At 41.6% G+C, this 19034-nt stretch overlaps 3 protein-coding genes and 1 long non-coding RNA gene across 4 annotated transcripts; 2 read left to right on the top strand and 2 right to left on the bottom strand.

Annotated features, from left to right (window-relative positions):
• Positions 1 to 63: 63 nt before the first annotated feature.
• Positions 64 to 5528, top strand: rsph3 (radial spoke head 3). The gene is made up of 9 exons (XM_049756434.2): positions 64 to 818; positions 1290 to 1371; positions 1586 to 1730; positions 1819 to 1964; positions 3105 to 3308; positions 3986 to 4148; positions 4222 to 4308; positions 4499 to 5178; positions 5329 to 5528. Exons 1-8 carry the CDS (start codon positions 709 to 711, stop codon positions 4567 to 4569), a joined length of 1008 nt encoding a protein of 335 aa, XP_049612391.1. The 5' UTR covers positions 64 to 708; the 3' UTR covers positions 4570 to 5178; positions 5329 to 5528.
• On the bottom strand, positions 1176 to 4934 carry LOC125989944 (uncharacterized). Its single transcript, XR_007488755.1, has 2 exons — positions 4797 to 4934; positions 1176 to 3272 (listed from the first exon to the last, which is right to left on the bottom strand). It is a non-coding gene; the product is annotated as an uncharacterized lncRNA (long non-coding RNA).
• Positions 5369 to 14976, top strand: ezrb (ezrin b). Its single transcript, XM_049756430.2, has 13 exons — positions 5369 to 5539; positions 7472 to 7555; positions 9125 to 9220; positions 9810 to 10084; positions 10776 to 10859; positions 10934 to 11080; positions 12214 to 12310; positions 12433 to 12596; positions 12984 to 13114; positions 13220 to 13380; positions 13467 to 13559; positions 13650 to 14117; positions 14268 to 14976. Exons 1-13 carry the CDS (start codon positions 5528 to 5530, stop codon positions 14430 to 14432), a joined length of 1977 nt encoding a protein of 658 aa, XP_049612387.1. The 5' UTR covers positions 5369 to 5527; the 3' UTR covers positions 14433 to 14976.
• A 381-nt stretch (positions 14977 to 15357) lies between these two features.
• On the bottom strand, positions 15358 to 19020 carry sytl3 (synaptotagmin-like 3). Its single transcript, XM_049756431.2, has 13 exons — positions 18144 to 19020; positions 17825 to 18008; positions 17550 to 17765; positions 17404 to 17471; positions 17265 to 17316; positions 17126 to 17192; positions 16978 to 17047; positions 16651 to 16763; positions 16449 to 16571; positions 16200 to 16369; positions 16020 to 16116; positions 15694 to 15864; positions 15358 to 15588 (listed from the first exon to the last, which is right to left on the bottom strand). The coding sequence occupies exons 2-13, from the start codon at positions 17920 to 17922 to the stop codon at positions 15550 to 15552; spliced, it is 1284 nt and encodes a 427-aa protein (XP_049612388.1). The 5' UTR covers positions 17923 to 18008; positions 18144 to 19020; the 3' UTR covers positions 15358 to 15549.
• Positions 19021 to 19034: the final 14 nt, after the last annotated feature.

Genomic DNA, 19034 nt, shown 5'->3' with positions numbered 1-19034 from the left:
GACCCATGCCCTGTCTATTGCATAATCTCAATGGCAGACTAATGAGACAAGGGCATACCAGACATTTAGCCATCAATGCCGCTTAATAAGTGACTGTTCAAGCATAAACAATGTGACAGAAATGAAGGCACTCATCTGAGCACAAATGTATGCTTTCTTTCAATGTTGACCAAAACACATGGCCCTAACAAGGTGACCTACTGTGTTTGGCTATTTGTGTTATGAATAGTGTGAATATTGTGCTTGCTTCGATAGAAATATTACATAACTGTGATTATTGGAACGGCTGGTTACGTAACAACTACAGACGTGCAAATGTGTGCCAAATACTCAAATCAATACTACCACTAATGCTACTCAACATTATTTTGGCTGAGTGATCATTAATGAGTTCAAAATATACACATATAAACACTACTAAAATATTTTGAAATTTCGTAGGGATTTGTACAGTTTTCTGCCAAATTTGCTAAAAGTAGTATTAAGTGGTCCATGGTGTTGGAACCTAGCGCCATAAAAACACGGACCTTTCCTTGACCGTTCATTACTACACTTGCATCACTTTGCGGTTACGGTTGTTATTTTTTTACTTCCTTGGTTACGGTTACTAAGGTAGCTTGTTGCTGCTGACGTCCTCGCAATCGAGCAAGCATTATTGCAGAAAACGCAACAAGCAGATTTAACGTAACTATTTTTTTGTTTGAAACAATGTCTTTTGTTTCACATTGCCAGAAAGACACAAAGGCGACGTACACTTTCTCGAGTCGGCCCAGGCCTGTGGAGAACCGCTCCAAATACAGAGAAAAGCCGACAGAAAAGTATGTATATTTTCAAAAATGCTAATTTTTACGCTCACATTTGTTGCTGGTATTGTTAATGAAAAACAGTGAAACGAGATAAATTATGTTTTTAAAAATGCGAACTTTTACGCTCACTTTTGTTGCTGGTATTTATAACAAGTTAATGCAAAACAGTGAAACGATATAAATTATCTTTTTTTGTGGGGAAAAAAGACATGCAAATTTAGGAAATTGTATATTCTAACATAAACTGCTGATAAACAGTGTTAATTTTGTGTTATTACAATACCTCGAGAATATTTTGACCCAATTAATCATTACTAGAATTCTTACTTTCACCTCTGTCTATACTACATGAATTGTTAAACTCTTGACTTCAATGATCTCTCTTTAATGCTCTCTTTCCACAGCATGGGATATAACACAATCTTTCCACAGCATGGGATATAACACAACATGCCAAGCTTTTAATTTACATTTTGTCTACAGGGCATACAGTACTTATGGAAACATCATGTATGATCGCCGTGTCATCAGGGGAAACACTTATGCCCAACGCTTTCTATCAACTGTAAGTATATAAATTACATTGGACTTACAAATAGGGGTGCACAAAAACATTTTGGTGTGGTTCTCAAAATTGGTGCTCATTTTTTCCTGACCTATCATGAATTTAAAAGGAAAGTATGGCCCAGGGGTCTCATTTACAGCACAGAGGAGGGAAGCGAGGAATTTGCCTTGGTAGTGATTTGTGCAACATTCTTATTTCCTGTGCAAATGTACAGATGGTGCAGGAAGACGTCGCTGAAATGCAAAGACAGCAAGGGATAAGGAGGAGGGCCACAGTTCAAAAAAAGAAAACCAAGGAACAGCTGCGGTCTTCCACTCCGGAGGCCGTACAAGGCAGAACGCACAATGTTGTGCAAACGGGTGAATTGTTTTCCTTCCTATCAACTTTGGAGCACGTTCTGCATTATTCAGTCCATAATGGGAATACACAATTTCTGTTTCTTTTCAGAACTTTATCTGGAAGAATTGAGCTACAACATTGAGGTTTCACACATCGAGTGTCAAACTGATCCTCTCCTGGACAGACCAGCAACACCGCTTTTTATACCCGCCAAATCGGGCAACGATGTTGCAACACAAATAGAAGAGGGGGAGGTACGCACGCATAAATAAAAAAATGTCTCCGCAATCTCTCATGTCAAACATGATCAATTACAAGTACTGGTATTTTTTTAGATTGAAATCACATTCAAAGTTTTTACTTTTCAAAGACTCCTACCGGCAACACTGCAGTAACCCAATGCGCAGCATAAACTCAGTTTTCAGTTTTCAACACACGCCAAGAAGGAACACATTAATCTTAACGTCTTCTATTCTGTCACGTTGTTTTGATGTTACACTACTTAAATCCCACTTAACAAAACTGTTGGTATCCCATTCATATTATCTGTCTCTTCAATTTGTCTTTAATTTCTCATTTCTGGCTATAGTCCCATGGATCCTAAATTATTCTGTTATGTAGTCAAAGGAGGAACTGCTGTGGAGATCATGAGCCTATTCTTGTCTATAATTATCTTTCCAATCTTGAGACTCACCTTTGCTTCCTCTAGTCAATATTTAGTGTGATACGTACCATGTTAATAGACCAACTGAAAGCTTTTAATCATTTTTTAATGATTTCGTTGGAAAGCAATGTCTGCTTTTCATTGGTTATTTTTTATTCCATTTTAATTTCTTACTTTTGTCAGAAAATTTTGGGCGGCTCGGTGGCGCACTGGGTAGCACGTCCGCCTCACAGTTAGGAGGGTGCGGGTTCGATTCCACCTCCGGCCCTCCCTGTGTGGAGTTTGCATGTTCTCCCCGGGCCCGCGTGGGTTTTCTCCGGGCACTCCGGTTTCCTCCCACATTCCAAAAACATGCTTGGTAGGCCGATTGAAGACTCCAAATTGTCCCTAGGTGTGAGTGTGAGTGCGATTGGTTGTCTGTCTCTGTGTGCCCTGCGATTGGCTGGCAACCAGTTCAGGGTGTCCCCCGCCTACTGCCCGATGACGGCTGGGATAGGCTCCAGCACGCCCGCGACCCCCGTGGGGACTAAGCGGCTCAGAAAATGGATGGATGGATGGATACTTTTGTCAGATTCAATTTAGATTTAAACGGGACAGAAGGGTACCAAAAATCTTATCCACGTGTGTACGTACTCCAGATCAGATTTAGACTTTGCAGCAATATACCATGCAGGGTGCAACCTATACTATATTTCTACGTTTAACAGCTTTAAGTGATTGTCTTCCGCAGTTGTTCGACTTTGACAGAGAAGTGCAGCCCTTGCTGGAGGTACTGGTGGGGAAGACCATTTTGCAGTCTCTGCTGGAGGTGATGGAGGAAGAGGAGCTGGCCTGTCTGAGGACCCAGCAGAGGGCCTTTGAGGAGCTCCGCAATGCCGAGTTGGCTGAGCTGCAGCGCCTACAGGAGCGAGAGAGGCGCCACAGGGAGGAAAAGGTATGCCTTTTTGATTTGTTTGTTACCTGAGACCTTTAATGAAATTTGCATATATTTCTCAATGACTACTTAAACATTTCAGAAATTTAACTATTTTCTCAAGCTTTTGTCCTATTCTAGGTTACCAAGATTCGAACCCAGAACCTCTCATTAACCACTAGATTACTGTGCAGCCTGTTCCCAAGTTTAGAAAAGTATGCTAATTATAAGTTTTGTTACGTTTTTTTATTGGGAGGGCTCGCCAAGTGTGATGCTGTAGTGGTTGAGGAGTGGCAATGAGCCAAACAGTCAGCAGAGGTCAGCAATGCACAGTTTTATATTTTAAATCTGACTGCTAAGTGTGGGTGAAGAATGACTTTGGTGTCAAGGTGAGTGGTGGCTTTCAAATGTGTATTAAATTCTTGAGCGTTATGTATAAGTGATTTAAAGCATTCCTAAATGCTATTTGAGCGACTTCGGAGAATGAAACCACTGTTGCAATGTGAGATGTGAAACAAAAACAAAAATATTTGCAGCAAAGTCGCTACTCTGCTTGATATGTATTTACACAGAAAATGCTTTTTCTCCTGATGTTAGAGTTTTCTTTTTTCTTTTTTTTTAGAAATCTAGCACTAATTCCCAATGAGTGCAAACGTGACAAAAAATGCTGGCTGGTACTAGTAAAACATTTTCTCCAGGAGCGCCGTATTGCCCAACAGAGGGAAGCACTAAGGATAGAAAAAGAGACTGTGGAAAAGATTGCAGCACAAGCCTACACCCAGCAGTACTTGGCTGATCTTGTCCCAACAGTTTTTAAGTCCCTCAGGATCAACGGCTACTTCTATGACCCAGTGGAGAAAGGTGGATAACGCCATCACTAGTGAGGTCATACTTTATGGAAGCTTCTAAAAGTGTTCTGTGTGCTTAATTTCAGATATTGAGACAAACTTTTTCACATGGCTAATGGCTGAAGTGAACAACAAATTAGAAAGGAGAAATACTGCAAGGCAAATACTGGATAGTAAGTATCTCCCAAAAAAATGTGGACTCACATGCAATTACTGGTTGCATTTCTTTACCTTGCCATCCTAAACATAACATTTGCATGTACCTTAAACGTTTAAAGGGTTACACTGCCACCTAGTGGATCTGTTTTTTATGTCACGGATTAGTTGTGTGATTCAATAATTTACTTTTCTTGTCCGTTTCAGCAATCATCCATGATGTGGCCCTGAAAAAACTTCCTCTCTATACACAATTAGAATCACGGCTAGAGACGTAGAGGCTTGTATTCTTAAAAAAAAAAAATAATAATAATAATGACAATGTTTGTGATTAACATGTAACGTAAAGAGACGCTTTGTCTTAGGCATGCAGTGTTCTAGCCCCTACTTGCAAAGGTTTATCATATTTCTTTATATTTCATAATGATCTCTTCTAAAATTGCAACATAATCCAATCATGCATAAAAATAACTCAGTTGTAACACATGAAGGTCGTGCTACCTACCTTTGTTGTGAACGTGCCAATATGAATTAAAACCTATAACTGTTAAAGAATACAAGGGAATGATTCTGGTTTATTTAATACTATAATGCCAACAAATACAGGTCCATTGACATCATATAGCTATAATGACGCTTGGATGACGTGAGGAGTATCGTTCGTAATAAAGTAAGAAAAAAAGTAAAGAAACAAAGCAAAAATAGGCGTAGATGTCATGACCATGCCCACTGGATAAGGCAAGCACTTTCTTGAAGATTTTAAATTATATTAATCATAAATTACACAGCTTCCTGTCTTTTTGGATTTACGTACCACAATAAAAGTACTGGACGACGGATTGACAATGCAAATCATGCAGAGCTGTTCATTTGGTGGAAAGAAACATGTAAGAAATTCTCATAGTGTCTGATCATCGCATTCACTTACATTTATTGGCTAGTTACAAAATGTTAGATATAGGTGATTACATTTATTTTGAAACCCAATCCTTGTCGTTTCCTGCGCTTCCTTTGCTCGGATTTTGCGGGCTTGTCAGTCGTGGACCTCATTCATTGTTGACGATGAATGTCACCCGCACGAGCGAAAAGAGGTTCACTCCAGACGGCTTGCAGTAACACCCAAGAGGCCCAAACTCGTTCCAACTCTTGTTCGCTCTCGACGAAGGTACCGTGACTACACGGGGGTCTTACTAATATTATCCCCTTCTCGGGCGAAAGGCGACTAAAAGACACAAAATGCCAAAAGCGGTAAGCAATTACAATTATTTCATTTAATTGAATTTATTTTTATTTTATTTCATTGTTTATTATTCGCCACAGGTAAAGAATATAACACACAAAATTTAACTTTGGGATCTTAAAATATATTTTCTATATTACCGGTTTACTACTTTCCATACATTTAATGTGTGTTACACTATGTTAGACCTATTAATTGAACATACAGTATTGATTGTATACAGCATTAGGGGCTTTTACACTGCAGGGACTATTTCAGGAACTTCCCCATCTACCCCAGGTAGTTTGTGTACTACCCGTAAATAACCAGAGGGGATTTCCTTTAGTATTGAATAATTATGGTAGAGTAACAAGTTTGCATTTGAAGGCCAGACACTCCAACTGACTTTTCCTGATAATCATGGATGGGAGTGTCCCACCAGTCTTGATGGAAAGAAACCATTATGTAATAAGCAAGATCCCTGTGATCACATTTTCTTATGGTAGGGGTACAATGCTGATGCAGTTGGCCCACTTTGCAAGTCTTAGAATTTAAGCAATAGACTGGAACCAAGAGATCATGAGAATTTAATGGGATTGTTTAAAAAATCTTATTCTGTGGTGTGCTTGTTCCTTGGCATAGCTCTTAGAGACAGTTACTCGTGTGGTGCTGGATTTCAAATGAACAATTTCCTGGCAATGGTTCGGTGGAGGTAATGCTAACAAATTTCTCCCATGTTTTCTAACAGATCAGGTTTTGCTCCTGACTAGCTTGCCCCACCCTGGCGTGCCATTACACTTTGCTCAGTCAAACATCTGTTTGGAAACGTCTTGCTGGCATTTAGAACAAAGTCGTGTTTATTTTTCTACATGGAAATTGGGCTATATGCAGTAAAGTATTTCCATAAGGTAAAATACATACAGAGGAGCTTCTTGGACATATCACCTGCTTACTAAGTGAAATGTTAACGCGTGTCAACGGGTTGTGGTCATTGCTACACAGCGTGTTGTTGCTTTGTTTGGGAATGGCCAACAGGTTTTGTGTGCGTTGCTGTGAAAGTGACATCCTGAGTGAGTCATTTTTTCTTCATGATACTGTCTCAATGTTTATTTTTGAATCAGTCATGACCGCTGTGCAATTTTTTGCTTGCTATGGTCAAAATGGGGTATTTCTTCCACTGACCCTTGCATGGTTTCCACCATCACATTCATTCACATGCTTCACTGGCTGCTGTGTGTGTGTTTTTCTAGGTGCACCCATGCTGTAAATGCAAATACAGCAGTTAAGCCTCTATGTATGAGCTATTCTCCCTCATCACAGCGTGCTTCTTTCTTGAGTTTGGGAGCAGTTTTGTGTACATTGCTTCCTCAAGACTACAGCAACAGACTCCGGCTCAGAGGCTCCTTTGTCTGGCTGTTGAGTAGAGGCTGTATTTCACCACTTTTTAGCTGTGACTCAAAACCGGCATATAAAGTTCTGCCGGACTGAGAGTGTTCTAAGCCATATGTGCTTTGTGAGCGCCATCACATTAGGCAAAAGTTTCCCATGACATTCTAAGCCATATATGCTTTGGGAGCGCCATCACATTAGGCAAAAGTTTACCATGCCATGAAGTTCTTTCTAATCATTCCTGGCAGTGTCACAGTTTACACTGCTGCTCCCCTGCAGTCTAACATGATGATGAGACGCTGTGATTGGATTTGCCCTCCTTGCGAGATGTAAACCAGTTAGTTGACTGTCAGCAGGTGGATTACAGTTTTGGTCGCTCACAATGGACTGGCAATGGAAGATGCCGCCAAAGCAGTATGGACGGCGTGTCCTAATGTCTTTGTGTCCATTTCTTTGAGTGGTAATGAGTTTGTAAATCTTTCTCATCCCTTTTCTTAGATGTGTACAGAGCTGCATGAAACACTTACAATTCTACTTGAAAGTCACATTTTTCTTGCGTGTGTCCACCACAGGTCAATATTAACGTCAATGCCTTAGACTCGGAGCTGGAGTTTGCCATTTTACCAAGCGCTTACGGCAAAGTTGTGTTTGACCAGGTAAGCTGCACACCATCTCCGTTTAGATTATTGAATGCAAAGTCCCACTAAAACCATATAAGAAAGTCCTGAAGTTGAAAAATATTGTTTTTTTTATATTAGTTGGACAATATTGTTTTTTCCTATATGTATTTGCGCCTGACACCATTATCATTGCATTGATCTCATTTTGTATGGTTCCATTGTTCTTCCCCATATGTATCATCTTATGTGACTTAGCATGTATGGTCTGCAAGGTTTGAAATTTTAAAACTGAGATCCCGCAAGCCCAGGTGACAGGCATTACAGTGAACTTGTTTGGTGCTGTGTGACAGCATCAGCGGAAGAAAGGCATTGTCTAAGAGTCTAAGACGCTTCCTGTAAAACTCGTTTTTCAATAGCTAGTGTAGCCAATTTCTACATATGTTTTGGACCAACCCTTCATCTCAAGATTTGTAGAGAAAATGTTTTCATCAAATCAAATTACATCGGAGCATAAATGCGGCCAAAGAGACCCACGGCCATTCTCAAAGTTTCTACAATGTGCAGTTAGCTTATATTTTTGTCGTTGCAACATACTCTCGGATGGGTGTGCCACAAATAATAGCCGCTTTGATTGTTTATTTATTTTCAGCTCAGTTGTGCTAGAACACCTCAGTTGGCAACATACCAAGAAAGCTAGAGAAATTAAAGTCATAATAATAAAAAAAGTAGTCAAATACATTTGCAGCATGCACTGTAATGATTGAGTTGAGTGCAAAAGTGGAAGGATAAATATGACAAAGGAGAAAGAGAGGTGGCTGAAGTTATTTTTTTTAATTCTTTAAATTATTTTTTAATTCAATGGCTTGCACTAAATGCGTCATTGCGCTTTGAGCAACGACATCAGGTTAGCCCAGTTGATATGTAGCATAGGTGCACGTTGACGTGTATAATCAGCTTAATGTCATCTCACACCGGCAGGCACTAAGTAGCTGCACTGACCCCAGCAAGCGAGCAGTCTGCTGAGCAACACTCGTAAACCCAATTTTGTCAAGTAGCTGCGCTGAGCCCAGCAAGCGAGCAGTCTGCTGAGCAACACTCGTAAACCCGATTTTGTCAGGCCTTGGTGATTGTCGGCAATCACAAAAACATAGAATCTGTCATACCAAAGACAGCCTGCCACTCCCCTCCACACCCTGTTGCTCATCTCATTTGGCCTTGAGCGGCAATGTAAAAAAAATCAGTCACAGAGGTTGAATGAATTTGTTAGTTGCCATTTCAACCTGCCGCTTAAAGCTCATTTGCATTTTGAGATTAGTATTTTGAGTGGAGTATCTTTAAATGAGTTCAAAGTCAATTTGACAGTGACAGCAGGCAATTTATCAAAGCTGTCAAAGGCTTGTTAGCCAAGCCCACAAATCATCATAGTCATCAAGTCAGGACTAGTGAGATTTTAGAAATAATTCTTAATACATCTATTTTAGTTACCTTACTTTGCTGCCTTTAACCACTGCAATTGAATTCATCAAAATTATGTTTCTTGTTTATGCCATTGTTTTGAAAAGTTTTTATTCCATTCAAATTCCTTTTTTTCATTATTATCCACAGGTGGTGAAAACAATCGGATTACGTGAGCTCTGGTACTTTGGACTCCAGTATATAGATGGAAAAGACTATTTAACTTGGCTGAAACTGGAAAAAAAGGTGAGATGGGTTTAAAAGACAATGATGAAATGGAACACTTGAATCAGACAATAGAAGAATGCATTCCCTCATGGGCACAGTAGTCTCGATGATGCAATGTTTGTGTTTCATCATATCACTAGCAACCATAATAAAATATCCAGTACATGCCATCCATTGATATTCTTGATCATGGTTAGTGGCTCCCTCCACAGATATCTGTAATAGACCGCATTGGTTTCTGTGTATATTTTACTTGTTGCATAAGACGATTATTGTGTGTTCAGCTGGAGCGTAAACTCTTCCTGAACCAGAACTACTTTCTGTTGTGTAGTCAACAGTGCTAAAGTCTTTGCCTCTGGATTCCTGGAGTTGCTCATAATTCAGGCTAATTTGTAAATCAGATAAATGAAGTCTGGCACATGATAGAGGAAGCCAACATTTACAGCCAATTGCAAAACGGAATAATTAGAAAATAATTCTGATAATATTTTACCTTTATTTGCTTAGATATGAAACATTCTCATTTAATATTTTTTTTCAGCAACAAAACAGAACCTGATTGTCTCACTCTGAAAACATCTGAAGTGTATTTGTAATTCCTTGTCAGGTGTTACAACAGGACGTGAGGAAGACAAACCCGCTGCAGTTTAATTTTCGGGCCAAGTACTTTCCCGAGGAAGTCAATGAGGAGCTCATTCAGGAGATCACTCAGAAGCTTTTCTTCATGCAAGTGAGAGAGGGCATCCTGAGCGACCAGGTTTATTGTCCACCGGAAACGGCCGTGCTGCTGGCGTCCTACTCTGTTCAAGCCAAGTATGGAGATTATGATAAAGAAACCCACCAACCGGGATACCTCCTTTCCGAACGGCTACTCCCTCGCAGGTAAAAAGGAAAACCCCAAAAATTTGTTTATTTGATGTAAGGCTCTGAAGTTGTTCGGTTTGGAAGGTGATATGTCAGTTATTTATATACGATACTCAAAATTGCACACAGCGCCAGTAGGCCACTAGTCTGGTTGAACCTGCCCCTAAGGAAATGACGATGTCCTCCTTGGCAACCACAAAAAAAAAGAAAGAAAGCGAAACGGTTATGTATGAATCATGTTTTCTGTACTGTTATCTCAGTTTCTGAGTTGCACCCATGCAGCTTTGATAAGACGGAAGCCATTGTTACAGGTGGATGATTAAAAAACAGTTTTGAGGAATTGCAAGCTTTTGCATCATTTTGAAGGAATATATTAACTTCAGTACTGTTGCTGTCAGGTCCTCACATCTCTAAAATGCTTGCTTTTTAATAATCATAATAATATAACAATAAGCTGACTAAGCAAGTTCATTAGCGGAAATGAATCTGCATGTGCTATCCTTCATGGCTGAGACGTTTCTTCTACATTCAAGCATTCGAGGTATCTTTGAATCTCACTGAACGTCTTTCACTAATTATTGCCCAAAAAATATCCAGTCTTTGAATCTTGTGGTGACTTAATGCTGCACAGCTCCTGCAAAGTTAAAGAAGAGGCGGAGCTTTACAACACTTCAATGGAGTTCAATAGAGTTAATGTCTGTTTTCGCAGAGTGGTGGATCAGCACAAGTTATCACAAGAACAGTGGGAGGAGAGGATTCAGGTGTGGCATGAGGAGCATCGTGGGATGCTCAAGTGAGTCAATTTGTGGTTTGTATGTCATTATACGTGTTGACATGGGTGTGCTAAACTTGAGCACGTTCCAACAGGGAGGATGCCATGATGGAGTATCTGAAGATCGCTCAGGACCTCGAGATGTATGGCGTCAACTACTTTGACATCAAGAATAAGAAGGGAACGCTGTTGTGGCTGGGAGTGGATGCTTTGGGACTGAATATTTATGAGAAGGATGACAAGTAAGTTGAACTGACGACTTGGTTGCAGACATTAGAGCAGTAGCAGGAATTGTGTTGTCGAGTTGAATATATGACATTTAAATCCATTTTAATTTCCATGACACTAATGAAGGCGGCTCGGTGGAGCACTGGTTAGCACGTCCGCCTCACAGTTAGGAGGGTCCCGGTTCCATTCCACCTCCGACCCTCCCAGTGTGGATATTCTCCCCGAGCCCGCGTGGGTTGTCTCCGGGCAAACCGGTTTCCTCCCACATCCCGAAAAACATGCTTGATAGGCCGATTGGGCACTCTAAATTGCCCCTAGGTGTGAGTGCGAGTGCGGATGGTTGTCTCTGTGTGCCCTGCAATTGGCTGGCAACCGGTTCAGGGTGTCCCTCGCCGACTGCCCGATGACCGCTGGGATAGGCGCCAGCACGCCCGCGACCCCCGTGGGGACAAAGCGGTACAGAAAATGGATGGATGACACTAATGACAAACAGGTCATTTTGAGGCATCAAGCTTTGTTTTTTGTAAACCTAGCGATCGACGGAAGCCTGTCTTCTGCGGTGACCTCTGCCATAACTATGGTTACGCCAACTGGTTTTTCAAGCTGTGCGGCACTTAAGAATGTGGGGCTAACCTACAACAGCGTCTCTTCAATGAGGGCGGCTGGCCCACAAAGCGCACAGTCAAGGCATCTCGTTTGACCTTCATTTTCATGTTTCATCCATCACAATGGTTTAATTTTACACGATAAGCTAATCACATGTCGTTTTTTGTGATTTTTACTTCTTGGCACAAGATACCCTTTGAATTCATCCGAAAGCAAACTCTACAATGCAAAGATCCGTCCCGTCACGTCGCTCTGAAATAACTTCCACATTGTTGTCTCAATTCCACAAGCATGTGTCAGCGACAGTAATTAAAATAAATTCCAGTTTAGGCAGTGTAAGTTCAAACATGAGTTTCACCACGAGGTGCTTGTTGGTCTCATTACAACATAGCAAATGTCATGCTCTGTTGAAACTGGCACAAGAAAACATCCACACCTTGAAATAATCCATTGGACAGTGGGATCAGTATTTTTTTGTGACTAAGCAGGAGGTTGGATTCTTTGCCACGGCTTTCCGCATTTGTGTATTTTGCTCCATCAGACTGACACCAAAAATTGGCTTCCCATGGAGTGAAATCAAAAACGTTTCCTTCAATGACAAAAAGTTCACCATCAAACCCATCGACAAAAAATCCCCGGTGAGTAAATCGTCTAGTCTTTTATGCATGTTGATGCTCCAACGTGCTTGTCCCCTGTATTAAATTTGTAATGTAGCAATTTGAGGTTGACTCCACATTATTTATTCTCGGTTCGTTTTCAGGACTTTGTGTTCTATTCCCCAAGACTACGCTTAAACAAACGCATCCTTCAGCTGTGCATGGGCAACCATGAGCTCTACATGAACCGACGCAAGCCGGACTCCATCGAGGTGCAGCAGATGAAGACACAGGCGAGAGAGGAGAAGATGCAAAAACAGAAGGAGAAGTATGTTGTTGTTGTTGTTATCTCAGTTCAAATATGTGAAAATCTAAGTGTATAATTTAATTTATTGAGCCCAAATTTTCACTGCTGCGAGGTAATCATTACACGCTTCTTGTACGTAAATTCCCCCTCTTAACACAGCTTGCGCACAGAAGATCCAAATTTTAATCTGCAGAGATTTTTCCATGTATTATGTCAACAATTCTCAAAATTTCTCTCCGTGTTGCAGATTAAAGCCATTAGACCACTAAGACCGTGGCCGATTTGGCACAGGCTGATCCCCTTGTTATTGTAAAACTCAACAGTGTACAAAAGAGAAACCACCCGTTGACTATTATTTGTCCGTCTGTCATGCATCTTTATTAGCTAATTGCTAACGCTTATCTGCAGGGCCCAGCTGGAAAAAGAGAAGAGGAAGAGGGAGGCCATCGAGAAGGAGAAGGAGCAGATGGAGCAGGAGAAGAAGGATATTATGATGAAGCTCTACCAGTATCAGGAGAAGACCAAGAAGGTAGAGCAAGGTATGGAAAAAGTGGTTACAATTACTTTGTCTGTCATTAACTGAATGCTCATGAGATTGCTTAATGTCACAACAGAGCTAACAATTATACCCGTCTATATTTCAGATCTTCAGGCGCAGACGCAGAGAGCCATGATGCTGGAGAAGGAGCGTTTGAAAGCTGAAGAGGAGGCGGCTCGTCTGGAGGCGGAACGTCAGGCAGCCCTGCTGGCTAAAGAAGCGCTGGCTCGCCAATCTGAAAATCAGAAGATTAGTCAGGAACAACTGGTCAGTGCTTTCTTTTTGTATTTATTAGTAGTAGGGATGGCCCACCAATGTCACATTTTTGAACAATTAGTCATGTTTTGTCTTAGGCCTCAGAGCTGAAGGAGCACACGAGCAGAATCACTCTGCTGGAGGAGGCCAGGAAACGCAAGGAGAATGAGGTGGACTCATGGCAGCTCAGGGTGAGAACACTTGGGGACTTGGGGGAGCGGATGAAAAAAAAAATCAAAGGACGTCTTAGAAGAAAAAAGCATGTTTGTGTTCCTCACCAGGCCAAGGAGGCCCAGGATGATTTGATTAAGACCAAGCAGGAGTTAGAGAAGGTGAGGCTGGCGGCCCCACCAGTGCTGCCGATGCAGATGCCGATGATGGCGCCAACGATGGCGCCAATGATGGCACCGATGATCGCGCCGATGCACACATCGATGTCGACGCCGATGCAAAAGCAGACCACGATGCAGACGCCAATGCAAACGCCAATGCAAACACCGATGCAGACGCTAAGGCCGACGCCTTTGCAAACGCTGAGGCAGACGCCGATGGAAACACCAATGGAAATGCCGCTGCCGCCGCCTCCCCCTCTCTCTATGTACAACTTTGACGACATCAGCGAAGACGAGGAGAACGGCAGCATGCACAGTGCTGACCTGCACAATGACAGCGTCCAAAACAATCACCGCAGGGATGAGGATCGACGGACGGAGGCCCAGAAGAATGAGCGTGTGCAGAAACAGCTCAGGGTAACCACAGGAAATGTCCTCATACATCAGAGGCCGCCAAACGTTTGTGCTCTATGGCCACATTCGAGTTTTAAAACTAAGTTATTTAAAGTAGTGTGAAAAAAATTAAAAAGATATCATTGTCTCATTCCCTTGCTGTGTCTCCTTCAGGATTTGACCGCCGAGTTGGCCCAAGCGCGTGACGAGTCCAAGAACACCCAGAACGACCTCCTCCACTCGGCCAACGTGCGGGAAGGACGAGACAAATACAAAACCCTGCGGCAGATCCGGCAAGGCAACACCAAGCAAAGGATTGATGAGTTTGAGGCCTTATAAGGAAGACACCTGCCCTTTTAAAATTGGTCATTGGTGTAGAAAGAAAATGACTCCCAGTGACCTCTCGGAAAGGGCTGGCACATTGTTTGTGTCTATGCACAACACTAGATGGCTCTACAATCGTTTAAATTTATGCCTAGCTTAATATTTATAAAGTATACGGGACATTAAAAAGGGTGTTTCATCTTAATTTGTATATTTTTGCTAACGATGAAGACTAAATTTTATATAGTGACCAAAGTAATGTCAATGTCTTATGTTCCCTGCTTTTAGTCTCAGATCAAGGATGAGCCTTATCTTTGTCTTTAGATCAGTGTCGCCACTTAAAACTTGTGCTTGTGCCTTAATGTCCATGCTGGTAGAAGCATCATGATAAATGTAACTTTTAAAACGCAGAATGCTGTTTTTTGAGTGTCATCCTTGAGTTTGATCTGACTGCTGTAGTTTCATCAGGCAGTTAGGAGGCCACTTCACCTTGATGGTCGCGGAAATATCTCTGTATTTGAGACATATTGCCAATAAATATATATGATGACACACTTAAGTGTTGTTTGTGATGACACTTTCATGGTAAGGTAAAATATTTTTTGGTTTCGAGCATTTGTCACTCGTTGCTCTTGTACTCGTGAGCAGGATTGTGATTGCATGACATCACCACTCCTACAAGAATGTTTTGTGTTTGTAGAAACTAGAGGTTGAACGGACACCTGCGCATTCGATGACATTCAATGAAAACGCTTTGTCAGACATCAGCGCAATGCGCAATGCTCAGGGTCCGTCTCTCTTTTGGTCATTAGATATTTCTTTTGAAAGCAGATATTAAACGACTGCTTATTTAATTTTCGCTTCAAAACAAATCCACACAAGTTAGAAGACTGCTTCATTTTCTCGTTTGTTGTCTGAAACGAGTAAAAAAGTCGAACAGTTTGATTTTCAATGTTTATTTCGACAGTACTTTATTTGGCATAAATATGAATAAATATAATAAATGAAATTATTAAACATGTAAATGCTTATGCATGCATTTTGGATTCCAATACAAGTGCAGTTGTTGAATTATCTGCTAAAATTATGGGGGTTGCAGACTGCTGAACTCTGGACAGTGGGTCATTTCAATTCAGCTGTACAGTGCCCCTCTCTGGACATTTACACTCAGCTGTGGACACATAAGCCATCATGGAATATTTTGGAACTTTTATTTATTTATTTGCATCTTCCATTCTCAGTGACGGTCCTGATGAAATGTTTTGTGTGTTTTTACCTGTGGACAAAGCGGGTACCAGTTGAAGTGCTGGAAGTCTTGGTCTTCAAACTGAAAACCATCCAGCGGGATGAGGACCTCACCCAGAAAAACTTTTCTGTGCAGGGACCCCGAATGCCACACAGAGGCCTGCAATCTCTTCAAAGTCAGTAGGTGACGCTCTATGTGAAACTGAGGGAAAAAAAATTACATCATGTTGCGTAAATGCCAAAAGTCCCACATAATTTTTTTTTTTTTTTTACTTTCCTTTTTTTGATTCCCTCATAATTACTCCTTTATTCCCTTTGTTCTCTTTACAACGTTTTCCCTCGTGGGTGAAGCCTTACTTGAAAAAGCTCATTATAGACCGGGTGGACAGTGTTTCTTTTGACCGTCGTCTTGCGTTTGTCACTCTTGGGTGGCATCATGTAGAGTTTGACGTACCTGCACGTGAACATTGTGCAATATTTTACTTTGATTTATTTGGATTCAAAGCAGTTAGCAGACGCATCCTGATGTCTCCTTACGGGTGACACCTCTGCTTCCCGGTGTCTCCGTGGGGTAGGTTCCGGCATGCTCCCACTGTGATCTCCAGACAGGAGGTGTGGGCCTTGTAGGCCAACGCCAGTTCCACGTCCCCACCGGCACTGACGCCCTCAAGGAGGCTGAACTCTGTGCTGATGTTGCTGTAACTGCCCTGAGGGAAGAAAAACAAAATTCACATTAAGAAAAACAGAAAGATCAAGTGGTGATGAAATATGTTAGCTCGTACGCACTTGCTTTCCTTCAGAGTTTTCCGAACTATTGGAGGTTTCTTCTTCTGCTCCAGTGGAGCAGCCCTCCTGCTCGCTATCTTTGCTTCTCTTCAACAGGTCTGGAAGACTCGGGCCATGGTAGAGCTGATTGGAAAATGCGTATAGTGTTATTAAATGTAAAGAGTAGATTTACTGGCATTTGGGTGAGGCCATATTTCCTTACTTTGACAGAATTGCTGATGTCAGTGTCAGAGAGGCTCTTCTGAGTGCTGTAGTACAAATGTTGGTTGACGTTTAGCCAGTTGGCTGTCAAGTTGTTTTGAGATGAAGACATCTCTGCAAACAACGTGAGCTATCAGAGCACCTCGGTGGTGTCACAGGATTTTGCGCAACACTTTTGCTGTCACACCTGATGTAATTCGTGCTTCGATAAGAGACACATTTTCTTGGCTGAGTTGTATCGTGAGAAAGTGTTACATTTAAAACGGAACTTTTATAAAAAAAAATTCTGATTGATGACTCATTATATTGACTTTTACTCATGACTTACTTCTAAAATTATCGGTGAATGAAAACATATCTTCCATTGATTTGGGGAAAACGCTGACCTTGTTGGAATTCTGTTGAGACACAAAAAGTTATGAACAGCGGTTCATATTATTTGCATTCAAACTGAAACATTTTAGTATGTACTTTACCTCTGATCTGCCCACAAAGTCAAATCCCGAGGAGGCTGGTGGAGTCGGCGGCACGATTGCTATGTGACTTTGCAAAAATATCATAAGTGTTAAATGGATGCACGCACACATGCACACACAAAAAGTGAGTCAAAGATACCTTAGCACATTGAAGGAGTTTAACAATTTCTCCCCAACTGTCTCATATTTGCCTGTGCAGCAGAGAAAGCAATTTTCCATTGTGCATTCGGTAGTTGAGTCATTTGAGTCAAAAAATTGATTCATGAATGCAAACAAACCTGTTGTCGCCGGAAGTTTTTTTGATTTTTCCTCTAAAAACCAGTCTCCGGACCGGATCTTGACTTCTCTGCAAAGGAGGAACAAGCAAATCATTGTTCCATCAGTTTGCACTAAATCTGAATCACACCGAATCAACGCAGTCTACCTGTAAGCATAGCAGACTGTACACTTCCACCCCACTTCCCTCACGCTCACACGACAGTGGCTGCAGATTCGATGGCTGCACCCGCGGCAGACGGCGCCCCTGTTGCAGAACTTTCCCAATGGCGTCTGGCAGCGGGCGCACGTCCGCTCGCCGTACTCCCTGGAGTCGCTCTTTGCGCCTCTTCTTCGAAGTTCCTGCAGCTGCAATCTCATCCTCCTGTGTTGACGACCATCATAAGAATCGTCACAGAAAGGTGAATTTATGATGTCACTCACTTGATCCTGTTGTCTTCCATTGTACGCAACAGTTTATCTCTCCGAAGTACTTGCAAGACGCTCGCCCTCTCCAGATCTTCAAGCAAACTTAAATCCATCTTCAAATGAACGCCTCCACTCCCAATGATGTGTTACTTTCCCTGCTCTAAACCGGATGCCTGTTAGAACTTGTCGTCATCTGGAGCTGAAAGATTCAAGAAGTGGCACATGTAAAGGTTATCTCCTCTGCCGCTCTCCACGTCATAACCAGATAGACTTCTCATCCTGTTACTGTTTTCCATTCCAAACCAATTTTGTAAAAAAAAAATTAGTAAGGCACCTGCAAGTCTTTCCGTGGTCTCGCTCAGGTCACTGTCACAATCCATTTTGCCTCATCAGCCTCCCTTGAAATCACTTTGACATCTATTGAACCTCTCCTGGCAGCGAGAGCAAGTCTGCGGAGCCAAAGCAAATGTCAAACTTTGCATTATTGATAGCTGGTCAACCTCCTCTCTGCTTCCTAGTTTGGTTTCATTTTTAATGGGAAACCGTCCGAGCGGCCCACATTGACGATAAAGTCATTGTAATCGGAAATATATGAGGGAGCTGACATGTTTCCTAACCCTCAGCTGAGTTTCCTGCAAGCCCCCCTAAAAATAAGCCACAATAATCACCACAGCCTGAATGTCAGTCAACTCTCACGGTTGTCTTCTAGGGCTTGGCTGCACACATCTGTGAAATGAGGCTTCATCAAACTACCACAAAATGACAAAATCACTCCTCAAATGTATAATCATAGTCATGAAACCAAATTTAAATGGTACAAAGTACAAGTGCTTACCTTCTGGCCCAGCATGGAGATGTTGTTGCTGCCTTCGCACATTTCCCTTCCTTTTTTTTTCTGATGCAATGTGTGATGAATGCTTCCTGGGTTTGTTTTCCTTCCGCCAATTTCAGTGTCAGAGTCTTACCTCGACACGCAAATGCATTTAATACTGGCCTTTTTTCAAGGTATTGAGTACTCGCGAAGGATCCCGAGACCAGCTGTAAAGTATTACAGTATCATGCAAACTAACTAAATGAATAAAAGGATAAATAAATAAAATAAATAAATAAAATCTGACATTGGTTAAGTCTTCTTTGCCAGTAGTTGGTGCTCCACAAGAACACTTGTGTTCTATAAAAACTTTATAAAAGCTTTATCAAGTTATTTAGTGTCAGAAATATATTC

This window comes from Syngnathus scovelli, chromosome 20 (genome assembly GCF_024217435.2).
Source record: "Syngnathus scovelli strain Florida chromosome 20, RoL_Ssco_1.2, whole genome shotgun sequence".
Lineage (NCBI taxonomy): Eukaryota > Metazoa > Chordata > Actinopteri > Syngnathiformes > Syngnathidae > Syngnathus > Syngnathus scovelli.
Note: the sequence above shows the minus strand (reverse complement) of the source record. Positions and strands in the feature narration are given on the sequence as shown.

What these genes read in the sequence shown, in the direction of transcription:
- rsph3 (XM_049756434.2), top strand. Translation starts at nt 709, where the DNA reads ATGTCTTTTGTTTCACATTGCCAGAAAGACACAAAGGCGACGTACACT. An exon ending in AGAGAAAAGCCGACAGAAAA is followed by an intron (nt 819 to 1,289) that starts GTATGTATATTT and finishes TTTTGTCTACAG; the next exon opens with GGCATACAGTACTTATGGAA. An exon ending in TGCAAGGCAAATACTGGATA is followed by an intron (nt 4,309 to 4,498) that starts GTAAGTATCTCC and finishes TGTCCGTTTCAG; the next exon opens with CAATCATCCATGATGTGGCC.
- sytl3 (XM_049756431.2), bottom strand. Translation starts at nt 17,922, where the DNA reads ATGGATTTAAGTTTGCTTGAAGATCTGGAGAGGGCGAGCGTCTTGCAA. An exon ending in ACAGTCTGCTATGCTTACAG is followed by an intron (nt 17,472 to 17,549) that starts GTAGACTGCGTT and finishes CCTCCTTTGCAG; the next exon opens with AGAAGTCAAGATCCGGTCCG. An exon ending in GGGAAGCAGAGGTGTCACCC is followed by an intron (nt 16,117 to 16,199) that starts GTAAGGAGACAT and finishes GTTCACGTGCAG; the next exon opens with GTACGTCAAACTCTACATGA.
- ezrb (XM_049756430.2), top strand. An exon ending in GAGCATCGTGGGATGCTCAA is followed by an intron (nt 10,860 to 10,933) that starts GTGAGTCAATTT and finishes ACGTTCCAACAG; the next exon opens with GGAGGATGCCATGATGGAGT. An exon ending in AGATTAGTCAGGAACAACTG is followed by an intron (nt 13,381 to 13,466) that starts GTCAGTGCTTTC and finishes GTTTTGTCTTAG; the next exon opens with GCCTCAGAGCTGAAGGAGCA.